The sequence below is a fragment of the Camelus ferus genome, chromosome 11, assembly GCF_009834535.1.
Source record: "Camelus ferus isolate YT-003-E chromosome 11, BCGSAC_Cfer_1.0, whole genome shotgun sequence".
Classification (NCBI taxonomy): domain Eukaryota; kingdom Metazoa; phylum Chordata; class Mammalia; order Artiodactyla; family Camelidae; genus Camelus; species Camelus ferus.
In genome coordinates, this window is record NC_045706.1 from 50,324,696 (window position 1) to 50,350,121 (window position 25,426).

The following is a 25,426-nucleotide window of genomic DNA, read 5'->3' on the forward strand; positions in this document are numbered from 1 at the left end:
TGTCCTCAGGTTCACACAGGCACTATTTTCAGGCACTACTTCCAACATCTTAAAACTCCACGCATTATTCACTATAGTCAAAATGAGGAAGCAACCCAAATGCCAATCAACGGATGAATGGATAATGATTGGTATATACATACAATGGAGTATTATTCAGCCTTTAAAAGGAAGAAAATTCTGACACCTACTACAACATGGATGAACCCTGAAGACATCATGCTGAGTGAAATAAGCCAGTCACAAAATGACAAACCCTATGTGAGTCCACTTGTATGAGGTACCTAGAGTAGTCAGTCATTGAGACAGAAAGTAGAATGGTGGTTCCCAGGGGCTGGGAGGAATGGGGAATTATTGTTTAATGGGTACAGAGTTACAGGTTGGGATGTTAAAAACATTCTGGAAATGGATAGTGTTGATGGTTACACAATGATGTGAAGGCACTTAATGTCACTGAACTGTACACTTAAAAATGCTTAGATGCTACATTTTATGTTGTATATTTTTTGCCACATACACGAAAAACCACACCCTCCACAGGTACCCACAAGGCCTCACCCCTCATGAAAGCATTAAGTCATGCCTGATTCAAATCAGATCTCTGAATGAGCAGGCATAGCCTTTGATGGATTTTTTTTTAAGAAATAAAAATAATAGCAAAATATATGAATTACGGTCTAGTGCAAGTTTTTTGGCAGGCCCTCTCTTTCAAGGCATGACATCTTCGTGGGAAAGTAAAGCAATGGGGCCTTGATGGAAGGTTGACTTGTAGGTGCCCCATTCTCCCCCCACTATAAAGGCTGTGATTTTGTGGTTGAGGTGGTCATGCTAAGGGGGAAACACATGCCAGAGGAGAGATCAGGTCTCTCCCAAAAGATCCCCCACCCACCCGCCCACAAGGACAAGCATTTGGGTTTAAGATCACCCTTTCCCTGGTCTGTTTTTAGAGCCTGGAGTCAGAGTTCTTTACAGCAAGCAGCTGGGAATTCTCTGGCCTATGTGACACATAACACTGATACAGCACCAGAAATGGGGCCCACACATGCACTAGCTAATAAGTGACAGGACGGCACACCCTTTCCTGGGACCTTCATCCATCACTCCCAGACACCTTGGCCAGGGCGGGGTCATGATGGACCTTGGCAGCCTGCTCAATGGGTTATAGATACTGTTTACACAAAATAGCCCAGTTCAGATATGCCACGAGTAAACACAATAAATTCTCATTTCCCAGATCAAGAGCTTGAGGGTGAGGATTCTGGTTCCGTGAGCATTCTGGTTCACCATCAGGCAGAAAGCCTTTGTGGGAATTTCCATCTCTCCTCCCTGCTCTGCCCAATCCATCTTCCTTGAGAGGGAAGAAGTGGCATAGGAAGAAACCATCAGAAGACAAATTCTAACCCAAACCCTATCCCTCTGTGGCCCATGACCTTGGTCCCACTGAGCCTCAGTTACTTTGTAAAATGGGAACAACAGCTCCTGCAGCCTCATCTGTATGGATCAAATGAGACAGTGCCTGGGGGCATGTTTGGACAACACACTGTGCAATGGCTTAGGAATTTTCTTCTGCCCCCACATCTAGTATAGGTGTAAACAAGGTTAAGTCATTGTGTGTTGATTACGGAAACAAGTGGAGCCTCAGAACCACATTCCCTGCCCTGAGCCCTGTAAATTTTTTTTTCATTCAATAAAATTCTGGCAACAGTGCATTTTCTATGGAGATGAGGGGAAATATCCAGTCAATGCATATTATTGGCCCCCTGCAAGAATCACAAGGCGATCCCAATTCCTCCTATCACCTGGAAGGAAGGTGATGCAGGTGTGCTGGGTGAGAGCCAGGGCAAACAAGGGCCCTCCTGGTCCCTACCCCTTTTTAGGGTACACGAGTTATCCATGCTGGGGAGATGTTTAGTGTTTGTCCTCCCAGAGGCCCCAGAGGGCAACCTAGCTTTGATTGGCCAACTGCCCCCACTCCGTCCCCTGCAGTCCCCTGAAGGGAGCAGGGGAAAAGATCTTGGGGAAGGCTTTGTGCTTATAGTTTCAGTGAGATGTGTTTCTGAAGGCTGAAAGTGGGTGCTATGTCCGCCTTTCCATGAATAAATAAACTGATGCTTCCTGTGGCCTTGCTGCTGCCTGTCACACTGTGAATCCTCATCTCACAATGGGCCAGGGTGATGGTGGTGGGTCCTATGGGGTGAGGAAGGACAGAGACACCCCTTCTCTGGGCTCAGACCCAGAGGGCAAGACCCATAGTACCTGCAACTGACACAGGCTCCCCCAGGGCTTGTTCGGCAGCTGCTCAGGCATGAAATCCTGTTAATGGTACTTTGGGGAGAAGAGAATGGCCCTGGACACCTCTTGGAACAAACAAGACAAACCTACACAGGACATACCATATTCTTCTGGGAAGGGGTTAGGGGAGTGGCTTCAGCCATACATACGGGACTCCAGGACCCGGACACGAAGCATCAGATGGACAGGCCAGCTTTGGTTTTTGAGTCTTCCGAGCTGCCTAATTAGGATTTACATATTTCACTGTGGTCTGCCTTAGGGGGGCCATTCTGGAGACAGCTGGAGATGGGAAAAACCATCCAGACACTGGAGTCACACAGGCTCCTCTAGGATTTACAGCTGGGAGTTGAGGCTAGCCTCATCTCTTTCAACCTCAGTTTCACGTTTGTAGAAGGGGGAAAAGAACGCCTGTTCCCAAAGTGTTGTGAGAATTCAGTGAGATAATAAGCAGAAGGGTTTCCTAACACGCAGAAGGATTTCCAGGAAACTTTTCCCCTCCGTCTCTGACGGGAAGGTGGCGGAGAAGATTCCACCAGCAGCCGCCCACTGCCTTGTGTTTGAAAGGGAGGCAAGCGGCACCCTCTTCTAACACCGCACCTGGCCGCTAGCATGCCCAGGTGTCACATGTCCAGTCGGGGCCCTCGGGTTCAGGGGCCTGCCCTCCGTGTCTTACTCAAATATCCCAGGCGGGTGTGGTGAGGGGCAGATGGGCGCAGCCAGGACCCTCCGCCGCCAAGCCGTGGTGGGCCACGCGGCCGTTGCGCAGCGGGAGGCGGCCAGGCCTGGGGGCCCCGCTGCTCGGCCCGGACTCGAAGGGCAGGCCCGAGTCGCTGGGCTGCACCTCCACGAAGACCCGCGTGCGCAGGAGCCCGCCGGGCCGCTCGGAGTAGGCCTCCCGGTGGCCGCCCCAGGGCGGCCGGCAGAGCTGGCCCCGGAAGGCGGCCTGGAAGCCGCGGCGGAAGTTCTCGTTGAAGTAGCCATAGATGATGGGGTTGGCGCTGCTGTTGAAGAAGGCCAGCCAGTGGGCGAAGGGGAAGGCGTAGACGGTGACCAGATGCAGCTGCGGCTCGCTGAGCTGCCCGTAGTCAATCAGCAGCAGCAGCGCCCAGAGCGGCAGCCAGGACAGCGTGAAGAACAGCGCGACTATGACCAGCATGTGCACCACGCGGGCCCGGCGCCGCGCCCCCCGCCCGGCCTCCCCCGCCGTCTCCTCGCCGGCGCGCGCGGGTCCCGGGGCCTTGCACAGCTTCCGAGCGATGCGGGCGTACATGACCACGATCAGCGCCAGCGGCGCCAGGTAGATGTGCGAGAAGAGCACCGCCGTGTAGACCTTGCGCATGCCCTTCTCGGGCCAGGCCTCCCAGCACGAGTAGAGCGGGTACGAGCGGTTGCGGGTGTCGACCATGAAGTGATGCTCCTCGCGCGTGACAGTCAGTGTGACAGCCGAGGGGCACATGATAAGCAGGGCCAGGGCCCAGATGACCGCGATGGTGAGCAGCGCCTTCCGCAGGGTCAGCTTCTCGCGGAAAGGGTGCACGATGCAGCGGAACCTGCGGCGACGCAGGAAAGAGAAGCGGAGGTCTGAGCGGATCCCAGTGGTTCCCGGGATGAGCGCTAACTCTGACCCAGGGTTGGCGGAGTGGGGGCACTTTACATTCATCATTGCACCTTAGGCAGCATCGAAGAACAGCTCAAGTGTTAACTAAGTTCCTTTGTTCGTAGGTTAATTGGTTCCTCACCTGTGGGACAGCCATCTCCTCAGCTGAGAGCCGAGAAACAAAGGCAAAAAAACAAAAACAAAAAACCTGGGCCCTACAGGTCGGGAATGGAGGTCGGGGGCCACTGCAGGCAGTGTGGGTAAGAGTGAATCCTGTTTGTGCACCTTGGGGGATAAACCGATTATCCCACAGCTAGCAGAGTCATCAGCCCTGACGTTCTGTCCTGGAGTAGGCTGACTGGATAGATGAATCAAAGAAAACAGTTTGTCTCTGTTTATGGCTTCTTTAGAAAATCTTGGGTGCTCAAGTGGAGTCTACATCACAGATTGTCTCCATGTCACCTTGGCCAGCGTCCTTCCAACAATTCCTCCACAGCTTTAGGACTGCGCCATTTCCTCATTAGGACGTCTCAGCAGTGATTATTATTACACCCTTACTTTACAGATGAGGAAACTGGGATTCAGAGGTGTTAAGTAACTGGCTCAAGGTGACACAGATGGCAGGTAGCAAGAAGCAGCCTTGAACCCAGATTTGTCTTACTCCACTATGCATTTAAACCTGCAGCTGTAGGCCCCTTCTGTGCATTAGAATCTCCTTAAGCATTTTTAAAAATACCTGTGCCCAGTTCTCCTGGCCAAAGATGACAATATAATTAGTCAAGGAAAGTCACATGGCAATTCAGGGGCTGAACCTGCACTAGAACACAGATCTAGCACTGACTCCTAGCCAAGTACTCTTTCCACTTCACCAAACTGTGTCCTGCTCTCCTGTCTCCCCACCCTTTTCCCTACTTGACAGTGCCTTCTGCTTCTCCCATGGTCTGTCTCAAGCCTTGTTTCCTCAACCTACATGACTTTGGCCTACTGGTTTCATAGCATCACATACTTAAGACATTGCCAGGGAACAAATAATTCTTAAAGCACATAGTACTGGCTATAAGTGCAACAGTACTTAATGGATGGAAGAGAATCCCGGCACAGACCAGGAAGGCTGCCTGGAGGAGACAGGAACTTGAAGAATACTGCAAACACCACTGGGAGATTTTGCCCACTCACATATCATTAAAAATGATAACAAAATGAGGGTCGGAGAAGGAAGACTTACCCCCAGTCACCCAGCTAGTTAGTGGCCTTGCATAGACAGGAACCCAGTTCTACCTGTCTCCCCAGATGCCTACTTCCCTGGGTCACAAAAGACTGTATTGGATGAGGGCACAGGTAGAGAGAGGATAAGGACACTAGATTCTAGAAAGGGTGGAGCTAGTAAGTGCCCGTATTGGGAAGAGGACAAGGAGGAGGGTGTGGGTATAAGGAGGAAATTGAATAATAATAATTAGCTGACATCTGGGCTCTGTGCCAGGTGGTGGTATCAGCTTTACAAACAGAAATTCACTGAAGCCTCCCAGCCACCCTGTAGGGTATTAACCATTTTACAGATGAGAAAACTGAGGCTCAGAGTAGTTAAGTGACTTACCCAAGGTCATACACCTAGGCAGCCCTCCAGATTACCTACCAGCCTCCTTTGCCCTGGGGGAAGCACGTGGTATGAACCCTTATTGAAAGGGCTCATGAGAGGGAGGAGGGGAAGAGGACCTACTGCAGTTAGGTCAGTTGTACTGCTTGCAAAGAAAGCCTCCTTGGTCCCTGGCTCCATTCCATTAGCAGACCCATGCTTACCAGGGCATCTGATGGAATCTGAGGCTGAAAGACCAGATGTAGCTGGAGATGGTGCAGAGGGAGAGTCAGGGACCAGCAAGGAGGCCATGAGGTGGAGTGAAGGAGAAGAAGAAACACTTCCTCCGGCCACAGTGAGGCCCACTCTTTAAGCTGGCTCCCCCGGCTCAGACTCATGGGTGGCAGGATTCCTACTGCTCGGGAAACAAGCACTGCCCTCTAGCTCCTCTTAGGGCCCAGGAGTCCCTATTAAATCTCCTCAGGAGCTGCCTCCAGGCCTTCCAGAAGGAGGTGGCAGTATCCTCTGCAGTCCCCCAAGTCTAGAAGGCAGTCAGCCCCACAACCCTCCCTCTGCGGCTCAGGATTGAGGTCCGCTGACCACAGAGCAGCTCCAGCTTTCTGGCAGGCCCAGCAGTGGAGGCAGCGGCTTATCCCGGTGCCTGGCCTGAGTCAGCCCAGGACAACCCAGCCGGGAACCCTCTTACCTTTCCACAGCAATGGCCACCAGTGTGAAAACAGAAGCTGACACCGACATGCCTTGCACCAAGCCACTCATCTTGCACGTGGCGTTGTCGAAGGGCCACCCTGCAATGACAGAGGCCACCTGAGAGTGAGAAATGCCTTGCCCACAAAGAGTCAGAGACCTCAAACCATTAGGCTGGTTCCCTCAGTGGTTTGAGTCTTTCCTTCATGTCCTGCTAGGTGGTGATCCCGCTTCAGCTTATACACTTCCAGGAGTGAGGACCTTCCAGCCCATACCACCGTGACAGTCCTGACTATTAGAGAGACAGTCTTTATATTGACCGATGATTTCTCCCCATGAGCTGTAGATCCATCCAGCCCTGCCTGGCTTTCTGTTCCCATAGCCCTGCCCCAGGTTCTAGGCCTGTGGTTCTCAACCCTGGCTGCTCACTAGAATCAACTGAGGGCTTAGAAAAGAACCAGTACCCAGATTCATGCCAGACTAGTTACAATCAGAATCTTTGGGGGTAAGACTCAGACATCCATATTTTTCTTTCTTTTTTTTTTTTTTTTTTTTGAGAAAAGGTAGATTTATTCAGAGAGATACATTGAAAGGCAAGAGAAAGGCCACGAGGTGTGGGGGTTGGGTGCTCAGATCAAAAGTAAGTATACACTCCACAGAGTGTGGGCTGTCTCTGAACAGAGAGAGAGAAGGGCTGCCCAGACATCCATATTTTTCAAATCTACCCAGGAGATTTCAGTGGCAGCCAACGCTGAGAACCACTAGGATAGATCAACCCTGACTCTCAGGTTGGGGGGAGGTATAAGCAGCTCTAGTCCCTCCTACCTGACGTCCTCACTCTCATCCTTGAGCTTCTGCTTTCTCATGAGACCTGGGTCCCATCTGCCCTCAGGACTGGTAACCAGGTCCACATCGTAGTTACCTGACGCCATGTGTTGGCAACTTCCTGGCATGTCGAAAGGACACAGGAGCCAAATTGAAAGAGCTCCCAATAGTCAAACTGTGGGCAATTTGAGCAACAAAATAATGATAGTACTGGATTATAACCCACAGAATAGAACAAATGTAGAAGGAATGCTATAAGTGGAAGATCAGCATTGAGGAAATACAACAGTAATAATTGTTGCAGACAGGAACCATCAAGTGGATGTTAAAATTAGTGGCAAAAGTATAGTGAGAAACAAGACATTTGCATAGTCTCAAAGTATCTCCCCATAAGATACTTGATTATAAATGGGAAAATGGTAGCTTTGTCATGGAAAAACCTGGTATACACCACTTTAACCAAGTGATCAAAGTTAATACCACGATTGATACATAAAGATATCATGCGCCTTTATCAATATATCATCTGTGGTAGTCTCATCAAATATGCATTAACCAAATCTAATTATAAGAAAAGACAAACCCAAGTTGCAGGGCACTCTGCAAAATAACTGATCAGTAGTCTTCAAATGTGTCAAGGTCATGAACATCAAGAAAGATCAAGGAATTTTCACAGGTTGGAGGAAACAAACAAAAAATAATTAAATACACTGTATGGTCCTCAGTTGAATCCTGGACTGGAAAAGGACATTTGTGGGGAAATGAGTAAAATTCAGTAAAGTCTGCAGATTAGTTAATAGTATAGTATCAGTGCTAATTTCCTGGTTTCAATCATTGCATTATGGTTATTTAGGACAGTAATATTAGGGGAAGGTGGGTGAAGAGTATATAGGAACACTATACCAGTTTTGCAGCTTTTCAGTACATTTATCTAAAATCATTTCAAAATAAAAATTAAAGAAAATAAATCAAAGCAAAAAATGCCCTCCACATTCAAAAGGCTACATACCATATGGTTTCATTCATATGACATTCTTACAAAGGCAAAACACTATTTTCTGTCCCTACAAGAAAACAGATCAATGGTACCAAAGAGTGGAGGCAGGGACTGACCACAAAGAGGCCAGAGACAGTTTTCTGGGCCAAAGAAGTTGTTCTATAGCTTAATTGTGGTGGTGTTCACATGACTGTACATGTTTGTCAAAACTTGTGGAACTGTACACTAAAAAGGGTGGATTTTTTTGTATATTAAATTATACCTTAACAAAAATACCTAAATGTATAACATGAACACATGCACAATGCACATTTTGCAGGAAAGTATACAAACTATTACATTTAATAGAACATCCATCAGTGGGGAAAGGGGATTTGGAGTGGGGTAAGGGTACAGAAGGGAATGAATAACAAATAAACAAGGGGCTTCCCAGTAGAGTGAAGTCACATAGTACCCCGAATAGTGGATACAAGGAATTCAACTCTCTGCACTTGTGCTCACAGAACACAGAAACAAAAACAAAGGAAAAAAGAATCTGTGAGAAGTTTTATTGTATTGCATAAGATTCTGATACAATCTAAATACCCATCAAAAAGAGACTGGCTAAATAAATTGTAGTACCTCTATACAATGGAATTCTAAGCAGTCGTAAAAAGAATGAAAATCTCTTTCATTTATTAGTATCGAATAGCTCCATGTAAGTTAATTTTAATGTGTCCTATTTACAAGTTACATGCTGTATTCTTAAGCAGAAAAAAAATAAAGGTGCAGAACTGACTAATTAGAAGTTAGCATTTCCTTAATTTGCTTGCACATATATAAAATATGTTTGAAAAGTGCTTGTACTTATATAAAATATTTTTTGGAAAGTGATACAAGAAACTGGCAACACTGGTTCCCTCCCAGGAGAGAGGTGGAAGACCAGAGCACGGGGTGGAAAGGACATTTTTCACTGGATAATTTTTGGTATCTTTTGACTATTGAACCACATCAATGTGTTGTCTATTCAATTTCTTAAATTTAGGCATGTGAAAAGGACTGGCAGACACCACCTTAACCAACTAGTGACCTCACCATGTCATTGTTAACTGGTGAGCGTGTATGTGCCTGTTTGTGTGTGTACCTCTGCATATGTGTGTGTCTACACGCGCTGGGTGGGAGAAGGATGTGCCATTTCAGTTCAGCAGCCCTGAAAAACCCTGGGATTCAGCAGTGATTAAAGATCCCACCAGGCAGAGCCAGTAGAGCTGTGGGGACGCCGACTGCCCTGACTCCACTTCCTGGGTCCTGGAACCGACAGAAACATGGGCTGTGCCTCCCCCTGCCTCAAGCCAGGTAAGTCACTCCAAACGGGGCTGTCCAGGCTCTAGATGCTGAGCACCTGGGAACTCTGAGCTCAAAGCCTACAGGCTCAGACCTCTAGGGGTCCCCACAGTTCTGGAAACCAGTCCTTCCCACCCAGAGTCTCGGGGTATTTGGAGCCTCATTCTGAAACAAGAAATTCAAATCACACACAGAGAGATGATGGCATTGGGATCTTTCTGATGTGTGCAGGATGAACAAGCAAGAATTTTTAGGTCAGGTAGTCTAGTTTGGCTTGAATCCCTTCTACCAACTCCCTGCTAAATGGTCGGCCAGTCTTTACTTACAGACACTCTCAGCGACAGGGAGCACACTACCTGTAGGAAAGAACTCTCTTTTGTTAGAGAACATCTCAAATAAGTGGATTTTTAGGTTCTTACTCAGAGGAAACCTGCCCCCCTACCACTTCTTCCCACTGGTTCTAGTTCTGTCCATAGGAGCCACCTGGGAGAGTAGGACTGCATGGTGTAGTGGTTAGAAATGTGGACGTGAGAATGTGGGACTTGATACCTAGCTGTGTAACTACAGACTCATCCCTTAATTGCTCTGAGCATCAGTTTTCTCATCCATAAAGTGGGGGTAACAATAATGCATACTTTATCAGACTGTTGTGAGGAAGAATACATCACACAATGCCTGGAACAAAGGAAATGATTAATTGGTTGCAACTATTACTTCTAGTCTAATCCCTCAGCCACAAGACTGTCTTGAGAGTTTGAGACAATGGCATCTTGGCCCAGAGACCAGGCCAGCCAGGATTTTAGAGGAGAGGGGTACTCCTGCTGCTTCTATTGCCTACACTCACCAGTGATGAGGTTGTCCACAAGGGTGGTGGGCATGCAGAAGATGCCCACCAGCAGGTCGCTGACGGCCAGGTTGAGGATAAACATGTTGGTGACAGTACGCATGTGCCGGTTCTTGAGCACAATGAAGCAGACCAGGGCGTTGCCCACCATGCAGAGGAGGAAGATGAGCACGTAGGCCACGATGAACATGGCCGCCACTGGGGAGGAGTGCTGGTAGTAGGAGAAGAAGGTGAAGTTTGCAGCTGGGGTGGCCTCAGCATCACTCCCATTCTGCCTTGGGGGCTGGCTGCTGTTGGAAGGCTGGGAGGGCTCCCCTAGGAGCAAAGGAGCACACAGGTCAGGATCCTAGATGAAGAAGAGACAACTGACTTCTCACCATTGGTGAGATCCTTCTGTGTTCCAAACCCTGACCATGTCCTGGTACCCCGATCATGTGCTCAACTCCAACTGCAACTGGATGATCCAGGACTTTCAACCCATGGTCACTCAAACTGTGATCTCACACCTCCCACCCCATCTTGTTGGTTACTCTCCATTTGCACACAATCCCCCTCTGCCCATCTGGGCTCCATCCTTCTCAGCTCACTCTCTGCCCCAGAGGATGACCTCTCAGGACTACATTACCCAGGTTCCCTTGCCCTCTGGTCTTTGACTGGGTTCAGCCAGTGGGAGGCAGTGAAGGAGACTGGCAGAATGGAGAAGTGAGAGGTCAAGGTATTCACTTCCTGACTCCCTTCCTGCCTGGCCTAGGTATGCCCGTGGGGCTGTCTTTATGGGCAGAGCTCCTGTTGGGTGCCTCCTCTTCCATGGCTTTAGCTCTTGCTGGACCACAGTGACCATTCCCTCTCTGCACCAACAGCTTCCTATGATTGCTAGTCCCTGGGTGTGTCACCATCCCTTGCTGGTTCTGTTACCCTCCCTGCCCTCTTCTAAAGTCTCTCTATTCAACTCTCTTCATTTAAACCCTTTCTGAGTGCACCACCTGTTTTCTTTTGGGATCCTGACTATTACACCCTCAAGGGAGATCTTTGATCTCCTTCATCAACATCTCCCCCACAGAATTTAGTTGGCAAAGGCAAGACAGCAATAGAGGAAGGGAGAACGAAAGGGGATCCTGAACTAGGGCTAAGGAGCAAAGACATGTGTTAAATTCTCTGGAAGACCATCCAAAGCCAAGGCCACCACCCACCCTTTACCTCCTCCCATCGTGGTATCAGCTGCTTCATTTGCACAGCATCTAACAAAGCACTTCCGTATCTGTTATTTTATCCAATCCTCCCAGCTACCCCATGAGGTTAACAGGTTAGGTATTAGCCCCTTTGAAATGGGAGAACTGGGATCAGAGGGGTTCCATATCTCGCTTGAGGGGCACAGGAGTCTGCCGCAGAGCTGGCCCTGCTCTGTGTGTCCTAATTCATCCCAGGCGTCAGACATGTCTGGAAGGGAGCAGCTCAGTGTCCAACCACAGCTCTTCTGGGAAGTCATTAGTTGTGATGACTCACGATGTTGTCTTGTAAACTCTCCTCCTGCCTTCCCCCGGGACTGACTGTGGCCTGTTTCAGTGGATGGAGAGTCTTTGGAGAATATCCTGTCACATCCAGAGCTCGGCTGCTGGCCTGGAGGCCCACTGGAAGCTTGGGATCTGGAGGCTTTAGAGACCATGGGGGACCACAAGCCAATGAGCTGGCACATTCAGGGTCTCAGGGACACTTGGGTGGCAGGCGGAGGGCCTGCCAGTGGAGGGGGGAAAGCTGGAAGTTTCTGGTGCACAGTGAGAGGAAGAAACAACACTCTCGCTTAGGCCAGCGGCACGCAGTCGTACCTGAACGTCTTTATTTTAATATAGAAAATGTCAAATGTGTACAGACAAGAATGTAATAGTGAACATATACAAGAGTATATAGGTTAACGAACCGTGACAAGAGAGAATATAAAGAATCACTATGTACACATCATACACCTTCAACAATTATCATCTTAAAGCCAGTTTTGTTTCATCCATACCCACACCTCTCTTTGGATTATTTTGAAGCACATGATCACATCACTTCTTTTCATCCATAAACATTTTAGATTGTGTCCCTAAAAAAATAAGATTCAAAACCCCCCATAAACACAGTATCATTATCACACCGAACAAAATTAACAATTATGTCACAATATTATCAATTTTCCAGCAACCAGCATTAAAAATTCCCTGATGGTAACAGAATTTTTAAAATAATTGGTTTGTTTGAGTGAGGAGCCAAACAAGATTTCAGTTTCTATTATGTATTATTATGTGGCAAAGCACCCCAAAATTTAGGGACATGGCACTGTGGCTTAGTAACCTGGGTGGTCCCTCTTCAAGTGTCTCCTGGAATCACTCATGCAGCTCTGGTCATCTGATGGCTTAACTGGGGCTGGCAGGTCCAAGATGACCTCCCTCATATGGCTGGTGATCGGGGGGCTGTGGTGTCTTAATTCTCTTCCACATGGCCTCTTACCCTCCAAGAGGCTACATTGGGCTTCTTCACAGCTTGGTGTCTCAGAGTTCCAACAGAGCAAAGGAAGAAGCCACAGGCTTCCTAAAACCTAGGCTCCAGAATTTTCACATCATCACTTCTGCCACATTTTGTTGGCCAAGGCAAGTCACTAAGCCAGCTCAGACTCAAGCCAAAGAAGAAGCAGTTTCCACCTCTAGATAGGAGTGGCAACATTACCCTGAAAAGGGTGTGGACACAGGGAATCACGATTCATGAAGGTCCATTATTATAAAATCCATCACCATCTCCACAGTGCTTCTGATTGATGTGGTTCTTAAGCCTCTCTTAGTTTCTAGGTTCTTCCTGTTTCTCTTTGTCATCTGCAATTTACTTATCATATAAATATCTGAGTCATTTGTCCGTAGAATTTCTTGCAGACAGGATTTTGCTGATTGCTCCCTGGTGATGTCATTTTACACATTTTACTCTCTGTCCCCTGTATTTCTGGAAATGATAATTAGATCTAGAAGCTTGCCCAGATTGTATCTGGTGGTCTCTTCTTTAATGCTAAGCTTGATCAGTGAGCTTAGGTGATGTCAGCCTGATTCCCCAACCCCTACGCCCGCCGTCAAGTTTCCCATCAGCTTTTCACCGATGTTCCCAGCAGCAGCCACTGATTATTGCCTAGACTCCTTGTTGCATCTCAAATACAATCCAAACTCTTTACTGCAAGGTCTGATGCCTGTCGCCATAACTCTGGCCTCACCCTCTGCTACTCTCCCTTTTGTCCTTTGTGCTCTGGCCACCTTGCAATGCCTCCTACACACTGTAGCTCTTCACGACCTCAATGCCTTTATCTCTTCCTGTTCCCTCTGCCTCTTCCCCTCCTTTAGTTCTTCTCAGAGAAGCCTGGCCTGATCACTCTATTGAATTTAGGTGCACCACTATTATCTCTTACAGCATCCTGTTTATTTTCTTCAATTTGCCAATATTTTATTTCTTTCCAGGTTTACTGTTTTTTTCCTCCACCTTTGAAAGTCAGCTCCTGGAGAGCAGGGGTCTTCCCTCTCTTGTTGGTGGCCATATCTCCAGCATCTCATTAGTGCCTGCCCATTGTAAATGGTTCACTAAATGGTTGTTGAGTGGATAAATATTTGTATGAAGAGGAAAAGGAAGGAAGGGTGGATTCTGACATCAGGTGACAGGGTCTGGCTCAAAGCCGGCATTGTTGGTGTTGGAAGGCCTTCTCCAGGGTCCTCTGGAAAAACCTCCATCACAGAGTCTGTTGGGAACCTCTCCAGACAGGTCACCCTTGCTGAGCCTCAAAATCTACCCCCATGACTTGGGGAAATCTGTGGGTGTGGATGGGTAGAGGAAATTGCCAGAACCTGCCTGGCTAGACTCCAGTCTCTCTGTTTCCCCTACTGCCTCTCACCAGGCTCAGGGAACTGCATAGTGAATTCATATTCCAAAGTCTTTTCCTGAGAAGTGTCTGGGAGCAATCCTGCCCATCCCTGGACCCTTGGCTGAGCCTGGACATCAGTCTCTACACTTAGGCCAATTTCCAGCCTTGTAGACTGACTTTTTTTCTCAAGGAGGAAAAACTCCTTCTTATTCCTGGCAGCGCCCCTGAACTTCTACCTGACCTGGGCCCCGTGCCAGCAGATTGGGACTTCATTAACACTCTGGACTTTTCCTTCCTGAGATCTACCTGGTGCCCTCGTGGATACATTTCAGCCTGTGAAAATTTCATCCGCTGAACCCAGTTAAGCCATTTCCCTACTAGGGGAGCCTCCTGGAGGTCTTGGGATATAATAATCGTTGCTTTCAGGGCACTGTGATGATCTCAGAGATCAAGCTCTGAGCCACTGAAAATCTGGGGCCAGAGAGAAGATGGGGATGCACTGGTTCTCAGTGTGTGGTCCCCGACCAGCAGCATCAGCATCACCTAGAACTCGTTAGAAATGCAAATTTCCAGTCCTCACCCCTGATCTAGGGAACCAGGAACCCAAGGATCTCTGTTTGAACACATCCTCCAGGTGATTCCGATGCACATTCCAACCTGGGAACTGCAGAGCTAAAGGACTTGGACCAAAGACCCTGGAGGTAGTGGACGCACAGACTGGGAAGTCCCAACTCTCCCTCCTGGTGACTTCAGGCAATAGACGGAATATTTGTGTCCCCTCGAAATTCATATGCTGTAACCTAATCCCCAGTGTGATGGTATTTGGAGGCAGGGCCTTTGGGAGGTACCACTGACTCTTGAACAACGCATGGGGGTTAGGAGCTCTGACCTCTGACCAGTGGAAAATCCAAATGTAACTTTACAGTCAGCCCTCTGTGTCAGGATCCACATCCATGGAGTCAACGAAGCACAGATCATGTAGTATTGTATACACATTTATTGAAAAAAATCTGTGTATAATTAGACCTGTGCAGTTCAAGCCTGTGTGGCTCAAGGGTCAACTGGAATTAGGTCACGTGGGCAGGCTCTCACGAACAGGATTAGTGTCTTTATCAAAGAGACCCCAGAGAGCTGCCTTGTCCATTTCACCACAGGAGGACACAGGGGAAAGATGGCCGTGTATGAACTAAGAAGCAGCCCTCACCAGACACTGGATCTGCACCTTGATCTTGGATTTTTCAGCCTCCAGAACTATAAGGAATAAACTTCTGTTGTTTAAGCCGCCCAGTCTGTGGTATTTTGTTTTAGCAGCCCGAGCAGACGAAGACACCTCCTAATCTGCGTGGGAGCTTACTGTTCTCACCTTTAAACTGGAAACAGACCGTTCTTGGCTATGACCTTGGGTAGGTCATGTCACCTCTCTGGAAACCAGAGCCCTCACTAGTATAATGGAGACAAGCTCACTCGTACTGAAAAGGGGTTGTGCTGGGGAGTGAGTGAGAAAGTGTGTGAAGAGAACTTTGCGCAATGCCAGGGTGTGGGCCTCCCTGCAAGCCTGAAAGATGTGTGAGAGCGAAAACAACACCAAAATGAAGACCCTGAGCATGAACTCCGTCTGGGTACTTCCTGGTGTTCACAGCTCTCCCCCTAAAAACTTCATCATTGTCACCACCTGCTGGTCTGTCCTGGGACCATACGGGAGCTCAGCCCCAGACTAGAGACCTGAGTTCGCCATTCAGCACCCACTTCCTGAGAGCCACCTGAGTGAACACAGCCTGGGCCAAGAGCCACTGGGGACTGGCTGCAGAACACAATAGAAAGCAGTACAAATGGCTAATGAGATAAAAAGTTCACTTGTCATTAAACAAAATGCAATTTTAAAGGAACACTGGGGTAAGCTTTCTATCACTCAGATTGGCAGAGAGGAGAAGTGCCCCCTGAGGGCCAGAGTGTGGCTGTGCAGGGTGGCTGTGCAGGAGGACCACTGCTGAGGAAGGAGGCTCCTGAGACCTGCAACCTCACTTCTGCCCCTTCTGGGTTAAAGGCTGGGTTAAAGCCCACGCATCCCAGGCACCCAGCACCGCAACACGGGTTTTTGCAAGCCCAGCCCCTTCTCAATAAGAGCAGGTGAGCCTTCTGAGAATCATTGGGTTGGCAGAGGCCAATGGCTGAGGAGTCCCTGGAGGAGCCAACAGGAGCCCCAGACAAGCTTCTTTTTGCACTTTCCTTTCTCCTACGCTGAAATCTTCATTTCTCCTCACCTCTCCCCAGTGACCTCCTTCCCCTGCATGGGCCTTCCCCACAAGTCACCCACCTCCAGGCAGTGTGAGCAGACATCCTCCCAGCTTCTGGCCTCCCTCAGCCGCAGAGCTCTGGGCCCAGCAGGTAGTTGTGAAGGCTGCCAGGGGCTCTGAGGAAGCCACGAGAGAGACTGGGCTTTGGCTGGGAGTGGGTGGGGAATGCTGCCCTCTGCTGGCTGACCCGCAGCACCCCGTGGAGGCCTAGGCCCAGTGGGGAAGACCTGGGAGGCGGCTGCCGGCTGCTCCCAGCATCTCTGCAGGAGGCTGGGTGGACTGCAGTGTCTGTCTGCAGGCGTTGGGAGAAGGCTCCTGGGCCCTCAGAAACCCCACCATATTTTTGGTCCAGCCACCCAAGAATCCCCACTTCTGCCCTCCAGTCAGTAATCCAGCAGGTCAGAGCTCCTCGCTCAGGATGGGTAATAAGACCTGGTGAGGACACAGTTTCTAGGCCAACTCTGAGCGGCAGAAAGGTCTTCCTGTTGTTGAGTTGGGCTGTCCTACTGTAGCTCGCCCAACTTGTCCCAGTTCTGCTCCTTGGAGCCAGACAATAAAAATGAGCCCCTGTCCCCAGGATCATTCCCCCTCCTCAACTTTTTCCCACCCTGAACATTTCAGTCTCCTTGGTAATTGGAGTTCTAGGTTCATCTCACCATCAATCCATTTTGACCCCCAGTAATTTTCCTCAAGATTACAAGCCAGATCTCCCCTATTTGAAATGTATGCAATTAATTTTTTTGGATCTAAATTCAGGATTTTGCATTTCACTTACATTTACATTTCATTTTCTTGGTTTTGATCCAGCATTCCAGATTATTGAGATACCCTTAAATCTTAATCTTAAATCTTGAATCTGTTGCCGTGTGGGTCTTAGGGCTCTTTTTGTCCCTCTAAATCATTTAACGTCATGTCAAGGTTAGAGTCCAAGGGACCTCTGGGCTGCATTTAAGCCTTAATAAAAGCCCTGTTTGTCAGTCCTCCAGCCCCCTTCCCACAGCTCTCTGATGGTTCACAGGGCTTTCGTGAGAGATCTTAGCAAGGTCCTGTTGAATCTCCTAATTCATCTTTCTACCTCTTAGGAACCCAGTCTGTAAGAGGAAATGTGGTAGGTTTAGCCTGATTTGTTCTTAGCACTAATATTGGCTCCTCATGACCACTGCATTATTTTCTTTCTTTTTGAAAAATAAAATGCTTTTATTTTTTTTAAATATGCTTACTATAAAACAGCTCTGACCACTACAAAAGAAGAAGGTAAACTAAACATCCCTGAAATTTCACACCCAGAGATGACCCCCATGGCCGATGCATTTGTGATGCTCCCAGCCACATCCCAAAGGTTCTGGCTGGGTGAACAGTTCCCTGCACTTCCAGCACCCCAGCAAGCCTGCACTAGGGCTCTCTCTGCTTTGTTTTCTTTGAAGCCACAATGGGAACAACCTAGAAGTGTGGGAGTGGGGCAACCCTATCCAACGGAGAGGAAAAAACAGTAGTCTTCTCCTCATCCCGAATGGGGAAAATCTCCAGTGCGTTCTGCACTTTTCTCAAAAGGTGTCCAGAGAGACAGAACCCCAAAGGCCCACGGCTCAACCCAGCTCCTTCACACACCTGGTTCCAGTTCTTGCCTTTCCCCCTGTCCCATCTCACTCTTCTGCCTCTGCTTCTGGGCATCAGCTCCTTGTCTTAGGGTATGCTTTTGGAAGCATGAGCATCCAAACAAAGATGTTAGTGATCATCTCTTTGTATATATTTTACACATATATCCAATAATAAGCCTATGTAATTTTGCATAGAGGGGATCATACTGCACATGTTCTAAAACCTGTTTTTAAAAAAATTACTCACAGTAGGCAGTAAACATATTTTCAAGTCAGTAAATAAAATTCTAAACACAGTTCCTAATGTCTGTATAGCAAGCCATAGCAGGTGTTCTCATTATTTAATTTACTTAATTTATGGCCATCAAGATGATTTTCAGTTTTCACTGTGATGAAAATTCTTGTGCACATATCTTTGCAAGTGTACAGGATGGCCTCCTTTGAAAAAAATTCTGAGATGTGTGATTGCTTTATTGTATCCTGTAAGCAGATTTCTTTTTGCTATCCTTACTTAGACTTTGAAAGCTCTTTGCCAGTTTTCCTTGGCTTCTGTTCACCCAGGCTTTGGCACTGTGCTAATACTATTCTTCCAGATCCTGCCAGTCTTCTAGATTCATCTTGGGTTCTGCATTCCTCATTGCATCTTGTGCGTGTGTGCTTTTCAAACCCTAGCTCACTGGGAAGCTACAAGTGCAGCTGCACATGATGTTCTATAAACTCCCTTTTCTTTTTTGCCAGCGATGTTTGCAATTACTTGCTTGGAATTTCTGGGTTTCATTACCTCCTGGAGCAGCCTTCTTTTATGGGTATGAATTTGTTTAACACATCTTGTCTTATTTTATCCTCACAGCCACTCTGTGAAGCCAGCTAAATGTAAGTTTCTTCATTCAATAGATGGGTAATCAGTGGCACAGAGAGGTTTAGACACCACAGCAAAGACACTCAGCAAGCCAGTGGACCCACCCTCAGTCTTCCAGTTTCTTGGACTAAATACGGTTTCTCTTGCCCACACTAGCTGAGAGTGGGGTCTGAACCCACCTGGTAAGGTTGGAGCAAGCAGCCTTATGCCTAGAGCCCCTATCCCTTAAAATCCTGGAGGTCAGGTCCATAGTTCTCTCTCCTTTCCTCCAGGGAGAGAAATTCTGCATGGAGAGCTTGTCTAGAATTCCATTTCCCCCACCATGCCCATCCCTTCAAGCAGGCAAAGACGATGACAATTCCTCTAAAGCTAACAGGCAAGCTGTCCTCACCTAGTTTCAAAGGATCCTCTGCCTAAGCAAGAGGGAATGTGCTGTACACACAGGGACAGAGGCTTCCAGGGCTTTTTCTTCCTCTGTCTCTGTCTCTCACACACACTACAGAGCACTAAGTCTTCCTCTCGCTCTCTCTCAATGTCTGGCTGTCCCTAACTCACACACAGTGTCACAGTTTTGGGCTCTGGGACAGCCGTCGGCGATAGACACCTCAGCCCCTTTCCTTTCCGTTGGTTCACCGCTTCTCCGTCAGTACCCACCCTCTCCGAGCCCCAGCCCAGCCCCGGGGTGACTCACCCTCCATGCTGCCCACTCCTGCCTGCTCCGGGACAGTCTCGACAGAGGGAGGCAGCCTGCCGCTCTCGGCAGGCAAGGGACAGGGTGTCTCCGGCGCTGGGTTGCTGGCGCGCGCCCCTGCCTCTGCTCTCGGTTCTAATCCTGGGCCGGGCGGAAGCGGGCAGTGGGGCGTGCGCTCCCAGGCCCCAGCCCTGCCCGGAGTCTCGCTCCCCTCGCCGCCCGGAGGCGGTCGGGCAGCGGCTGGGGCCGAAGGCTCTGGAGCAGCGGAACTCCACTCCGGGCTCTGCCGCCTGCTGCGCGCCGCCCGCCCTCCCAGGCCGGAGGAAGGGGGCTCGCGCGGAGCCGTCGCCATGGCACCCGGCATACTTGCGCCGCCGCAGCGCCCCCTGCCGGCCGCGCCTGGCGGAGCGACGCCGCCCCGGGCCGCCTTCCTGATGCGGCTCCCTCAGCAGGAACGGAGTACCCCTCCAAAGTAGAGGACACGTCCCCCTGCCCACTGCAGATCTGGCAATGATAACCGGTAACTCTGTGCCCCTGTCCCCGCTCCTATTCTTCTTCTCACCCCAGCCTGACCCGCCCCCTCCCCCCCAGCCACCTACCCTGGTGTCCAGGACCCTGGAGCCCTCCTGAGAAGGGGAAAAGAGGCAGCTATGATACACAGGAAGGCAAGGAGACTGGGGACAATACGTCAGTGGATAACCACTGAATCTGGAATTGAGGGCCAGGCGCTCATCAGATCTTTACCCTTGAGCAAGCGTCTTACCTATACCCAAGCCTCAGTTTCTGCATCTGTGAAATGGCTTTGAGGGAAATAAATGAAATGATGTCAAAGATTCTGCCCAGCACGTAGTAGAAGCCCAACAAATGGTCCTTTGAGCTGGATTGGAGGCCACCTTCTTTTGTTATATGAATGAAGATCCCAGGTTCCAGGCAGATAAAAGAAAGTCAATGGCTCATTCCTCCCTTTATTTGGGATTAGGGGTTTATTCTAGGTGGAGTCAGAACCAGAAAGGCCTTAAAGGTCACTGAGCGTAACCCTGACCTGGGCAGCCACCTGGATGCTAATGGCCAGCAGTGGTACTTAAGCCCTCAAATCACTCTATCTGGGGGACTACCCTTCATAGGGTCAGAAGAAAGGAGAGTGCCCTCTCAAGTCTGCCCTTCTGCAAATGAAACACTTGAGTATCTTTGAGCTTTTTGCTTCCTGTGACTTGTCTCAGTTTCATCTGTAAAATGGGAATAATAATTCCTGTCCCCTAGAGTTGTGAAGATGAATGGACCTCCTCTATGGAAAGCACTCAAAATGATGCCTGACAGAGAGTAAGAGCTCAATAAATGTTACTTATCGTATCATTATTATCTCGAATCCACCTTCCTGTGGAAGTACAGTTCTTGAAGTTTCCCTGAGAGTCAGGACCCAAAATCTTGACAGGTCATATCACACCCCCTTGACCAATGCAGAGTTCAGGACACAGCTGTAAAATCTATATCCAGCACTGCCATTTACTGTATATGTGACTTTGAGAAAGTTATATAGCCCCTCTTTACCTCAGTTTTCCTTCATCTACAAAATAGGGATAATAATAGTACCTACCATATAGTAAAACACTTACAACTGTGCCTGGCTTAGCAGGTGCTCAATAACTATGAGCTATGTTTATTTGAGAACTAGACTTTGAATAGTCCAGTCTCACCTTTTTGTTGTTGTTTTGTTTGTTTGTTTGTTTGTTGTTCCTTCTTCCTTTCCTCTTCCCTTTCTTCTTTCTTCAGCTGCCACATCATTCTAGTGCATTAACTTAAGCTTGTGGTCAATTCCCCCACCTGCCATCATTTTTATTTGAATGGTTCTGGATCATAGAGCCTCTTTTCCCTCCTTCTCCCTCCTCTTCTACAGACTTCTCTGTTTCACCATCAGAAACTTTGTACTATGCCAGAGTACACGTGGCACCATTCAAAACAAACTCAGTGCCCCAGCCTTTGAGGGGCAGGCAGGGAAGTGCCATGGATAGAATTCAGCCTCCACTATTTATTATCTGTGCGGCCCTGGATAAGTCACTTAAGCTCCCTAAGTACATCCCCCCACCTCCGTAAAATGGAATGTATCATCTTCTCAAGACTGCTGGGAGGATTAAAAGTCAAGTGCCCCCGACACAGTGCCCTTCCTTATCCCCAAAGTTATGAGTGGAGGCTGAACAGATAGATTAGGTAAAGGTCTTTCCATGTAGATCTAAAAAGTGTCTCTTCTCTCTCCCCTCCCTACTCCAAAGGGGCGCCCAGGAAACCTGACCACCACTGCTCTATTTCAGGTCATGCCTTCCCCTCAGGTTCACTTGACCATCAGTTGGGGTATGTCCCAGCCCTGAATCTTCAGCCAAGCAAGGGCATCATCGCTCATATTTTACAGGTGATGTTAATGCCTTACCCAATATTGCACAGCTGGACAGTGGAGGAAAGAAGCAGAACATTTCTCTGGAATCCTAGGGCATTGGCCCTGCTGCCCCCACTTCAAGGTTCTTGGCCCTGTAGAAGAATCTGAGAAATTATGGGCACAGTCATCCAGGGCACCGAAGCAGTCCCTGTTCATCTCGAGGAGCCCCACCACTTCTTTGCCCTTCAGGGCTTCCTGCTCTGTCCTTTCTGGCCAAGACCTTGGCCTCACCCTCATCTTCAGGAGTGCTGCTCCCCATCCCACCTCCCCAGACCCAACAGCTGTAGCTAGGCTCACGTGCTGTGGCCTAGGGAGTCTTTTTCACAGAAAGCCTCACCTTCCTGGAAATTGATGTCCGCCTGGAAAGCTGGATGCCAGGAGGTGGCAGGAAAGCAGTGGGATTGAGAAGGTCCTTGAAGGGAGGAGAGCTTCCTGTGCCAACTGGAATCAATGTGAACAACTGCTTGGAGAAGGGTCTGAAGGGAGTGGGGAGGGGTGTGTGGAACCTTCTTAGAATAGAGTTTTCTGGGTGGCACTGAGGGAGGTCAAAGGAAAAACAACGCGACTGAAGGACTGCCCTTCTCCTTGGGGAAAACGAAACAGTAGCTGCCACCCAAGAGAGGGAAAATTTAATGGGCTGTGGTGAATTTGGAGGAAGTGAAGCATAGCCAAGCAACCTGGCTGAGGTCCAGGGCTGGCAGTGTGCCATGTGTTAGGCTGTGTGATACTGTGTCTGGGAGTCAGGAGTCTCCGGTTCTAGAGCAAGTTCTGCTTACTGTGCAATCTTGAGCAAGTTGCTCAACCTCTCTGGGCATCAACGTGAAAAGGGAGGTGGGATTAGAAGCAAATCATCTGGCAATCACTGATCTGGTCTTCAAGTACCCACATTTCTAGCTCTCAGTGGACACCAACCTGGAAGTCCCACCTCTTCCCAAGTGGGCTCATCATCCCTCCCCTCCCCTGCTGGCCTCTCCTCCTGCTGTGTTGTCTTCCCAGGGAAAAATATCCACCTGCACAGCATGAACATAAAGCAGGTGGCAGACCCAGGGGCCTCCCAGGGGCTGCGCAGGCGATCCGATGCATAAATGAATATGACCTGGTGTGGCCCCTAGGGCACTCCTGCCCTGCTTCTGCCATTCCGCTCCAGGAGATCACTGCCATTGGAATGCAGGCTCAGGGTTGCCAACTTCTACAAATTTTCAGAAGCCAGAAACCCAGGTATTTTTCATGAAAGATTTCAACTCCCAATTTTAAATAGTTGGGCAACTAACTCAAAATTACTTTTAAACATTATGCAGGCCAAACAAAATACATCTGTGGACTGAATTCAGCTCAGAGCCCTTTTGCTACTTCTTAAATCTCTCCAGGCCAGTGGTTCTCAACCTTGGCTGCACATGAGAATCACACAAGTGGGAGCTTTAGAAAAAAATCACCAGGGCTGGGATCCTAGTGCAGACCAGTTGAATCAGAGTTTCTGACAGTTAGGGCCTAGGCACTGGTACTTTTTCAAAACTTTCCAGGTGATTCTAATACGCAGGCAAGGTGGAGACCCACAGCTAGCCCCTTTTTGGCTTTTTGCCTTCCACAAGGGTCCTGGTCTCAGAGAGCTCACAGTCAGCTTATGAGGAGATATAATGAATGAATGATCGCTTTGCCTGTGGTCCACCCCCCATACTGTTCCAAATGATCTTCCCAAATCATGAATCTAATTGTGCCCCTCCTGTGGGCTTCCAGGTACTTCTCAGATTACACCTAAACTTCACATGCCATACAAGCCCACCCCTCACAACCTACAGCCCTGACTCCTGTGTCATCCTTGATCACCCACACTTTCCTCACCGAGCATCCCCCATTCCTCTTCAGGTGCACTATGCCTTTGCCTGTGCTGTCCCCACTGCCTGGCCATCTCTTGCTATCCCACTCCTTATTCCTCCCACCTGCCCATCACCCTGTCTCTTGTTCCATCCTCTGCTCCTACATCTCTAGAATAGCTCTTAGACCAGCATTTCCCTGTTACTATCGCCCAGGGAGATTTTAAGCCCCACCCCTCCATGGTCAGGCCACACCCTACACCAATTAAATCACTACATCAGTACTTTTCAAAGATCCCCAGGTAATTTTAATGTGTAGCAAAGTTTGAGAACCACCATCTTGAGACTGAAGTACTATTTCTCTTCCCACACCTGTCTCCCTATCTAGCCTATAACCGCTCCTCCCACCCCAAAGAGCTGAGACCCCTTGTCATTGGCTGCAGTGTGCCCATCCTAGCATCCTTCCTGGGCATGGGTGGAATGCACGAGGCCTGTGCTGACCTCTCACAGGCATTCCCTCTCCTCTAAGCAGGGTTGTGGTGTGTTCTGAGATGCCTAAGGGAGTTGGTAGGTGCCCAGGATGAGGTTTGGCACAAAGCCGCAGAGCGCCCTGTGGGCTATCTCCCTGGTGGTAGGAAAGCTGAGACTCTCCAGTGGGAGACCTGGTCTCTATCTCCCTGGCTGGAAATGTATTCAGGCCTTTGGGGCCAGGAAGGCCACTGGTGTTGCCACCATGTTGACAAGGCTCAGAATCCACGGGAAAGGGAAAGGGGTTTCAGCCTAGTGGCAATATAACCCCTGGAAAGCAGGTGCCTGGCACACTGCCAGCATTTTTAACATCTGTTTGGTCGTGGTTGAGGGACTGTCCCTGTGAAGAGTGAGGAGGCCAGGGGAGCTGCAGAGAGGCTGAGGTTTGGGCCAGAGGGGGGTCCCTTCCTGGGTACCCCTCCCTCTTCTTAACTGGCTGTGAGGATCGCTTCCTTCGAACTGCTTTAAAATGCGTCTTACTGAGCTCTCCTCAAGGAAGGGTTGTTATCTGCATTTATATTGAAAAGCGAGAGTTCTAATGGCTGACTCACTTCCACAGCACAGCCAGGGCAGCGGGGCCAAGGAGGAGAGGCTGTGAGTGCTAAGCAGACGAGCTCAAGACACACCAAGGGCCCCAGAAGGAACTCAGGGCCAGAGCCAGGAAACTTGGACATTCTGTGACCAGCCCCCTGCACGTCCTTGGGCAAGTACTCCACTTGCCCTCTGGAACCTTCTCTCTGGAGCTCCATGTTCCCGTCTATAAGATGGGAGAGGTTTGGACCAGAAGAACTTTCTCTCTGAGGTCTACTTTCTCCTCTGGAGAACCCAGGGTAAGAAGAAGTCCCCTCCTCAGGAGGGGCCGGCACATCCTTAGGAACTCCATCTCTCTGGCTTGGGTCCTGCACCCAGGCGTTGGGGGGTGAAGGCTTCACAGGTGACTCTCCACGGTGTCAAGAAGAACACATCTTCAGGAAGATGCTGAAGCCTCTCGAGAAAGGTGGACAGCTCTCCTCCAGACGAGGTTGGGCTCCTCGTGTAAACCAATTCCAGGCCCCGGACACTGATGCTGAGGGACATGGACTCTGGTTTGGTTCCTGGTTGCCCCATCGATTAGTGTCTGACCTTGGCCAGGTTCCATCTTCCCCGGTCCTCGGTGTCACCCGTAAAAATTAAATAAAAATAGCAGCTGC

General features: G+C 49.2%; 1 protein-coding gene across 2 annotated transcripts; it reads right to left on the reverse strand.

Moving 5' to 3' along the window:
* Positions 1–905: 905 nt before the first annotated feature.
* NPFFR1 (neuropeptide FF receptor 1) lies at positions 906–19,972 on the reverse strand. 2 transcript variants are annotated; one of them, XM_032491553.1, is made up of 4 exons: positions 19,470–19,972; positions 10,157–10,471; positions 6,169–6,268; positions 906–3,842 (listed from the first exon to the last, which is right to left on the reverse strand). In XM_032491553.1, the coding sequence occupies exons 1-4, from the start codon at positions 19,831–19,833 to the stop codon at positions 2,966–2,968; spliced, it is 1,656 nt and encodes a 551-aa protein (XP_032347444.1). In that variant the 5' UTR covers positions 19,834–19,972; the 3' UTR covers positions 906–2,965. The 2 variants fall into 2 exon arrangements, with proteins under 2 accessions (XP_032347444.1, XP_032347445.1); XM_032491554.1 differs by lacking the exon at positions 10,157–10,471.
* Between the last annotated feature and the right edge of the window lie 5,454 nt (positions 19,973–25,426).

Excerpts from the sequence above, each read along its gene's own strand:
- NPFFR1 (XM_032491553.1), bottom strand. The coding sequence starts at position 19,833 with ATGCCGGGTGCCATGGCGACGGCTCCGCGCGAGCCCCCTTCCTCCGGC. Across the intron at positions 6,269-10,156 it reads TGTGGACAACCTCATCACTG|GGTGGCCCTTCGACAACGCC; the intron begins GTGAGTGTAGGC and ends CTGTCATTGCAG. Across the intron at positions 3,843-6,168 it reads GTGGCCATTGCTGTGGAAAG|GTTCCGCTGCATCGTGCACC; the intron begins GTAAGAGGGTTC and ends GCGTCGCCGCAG.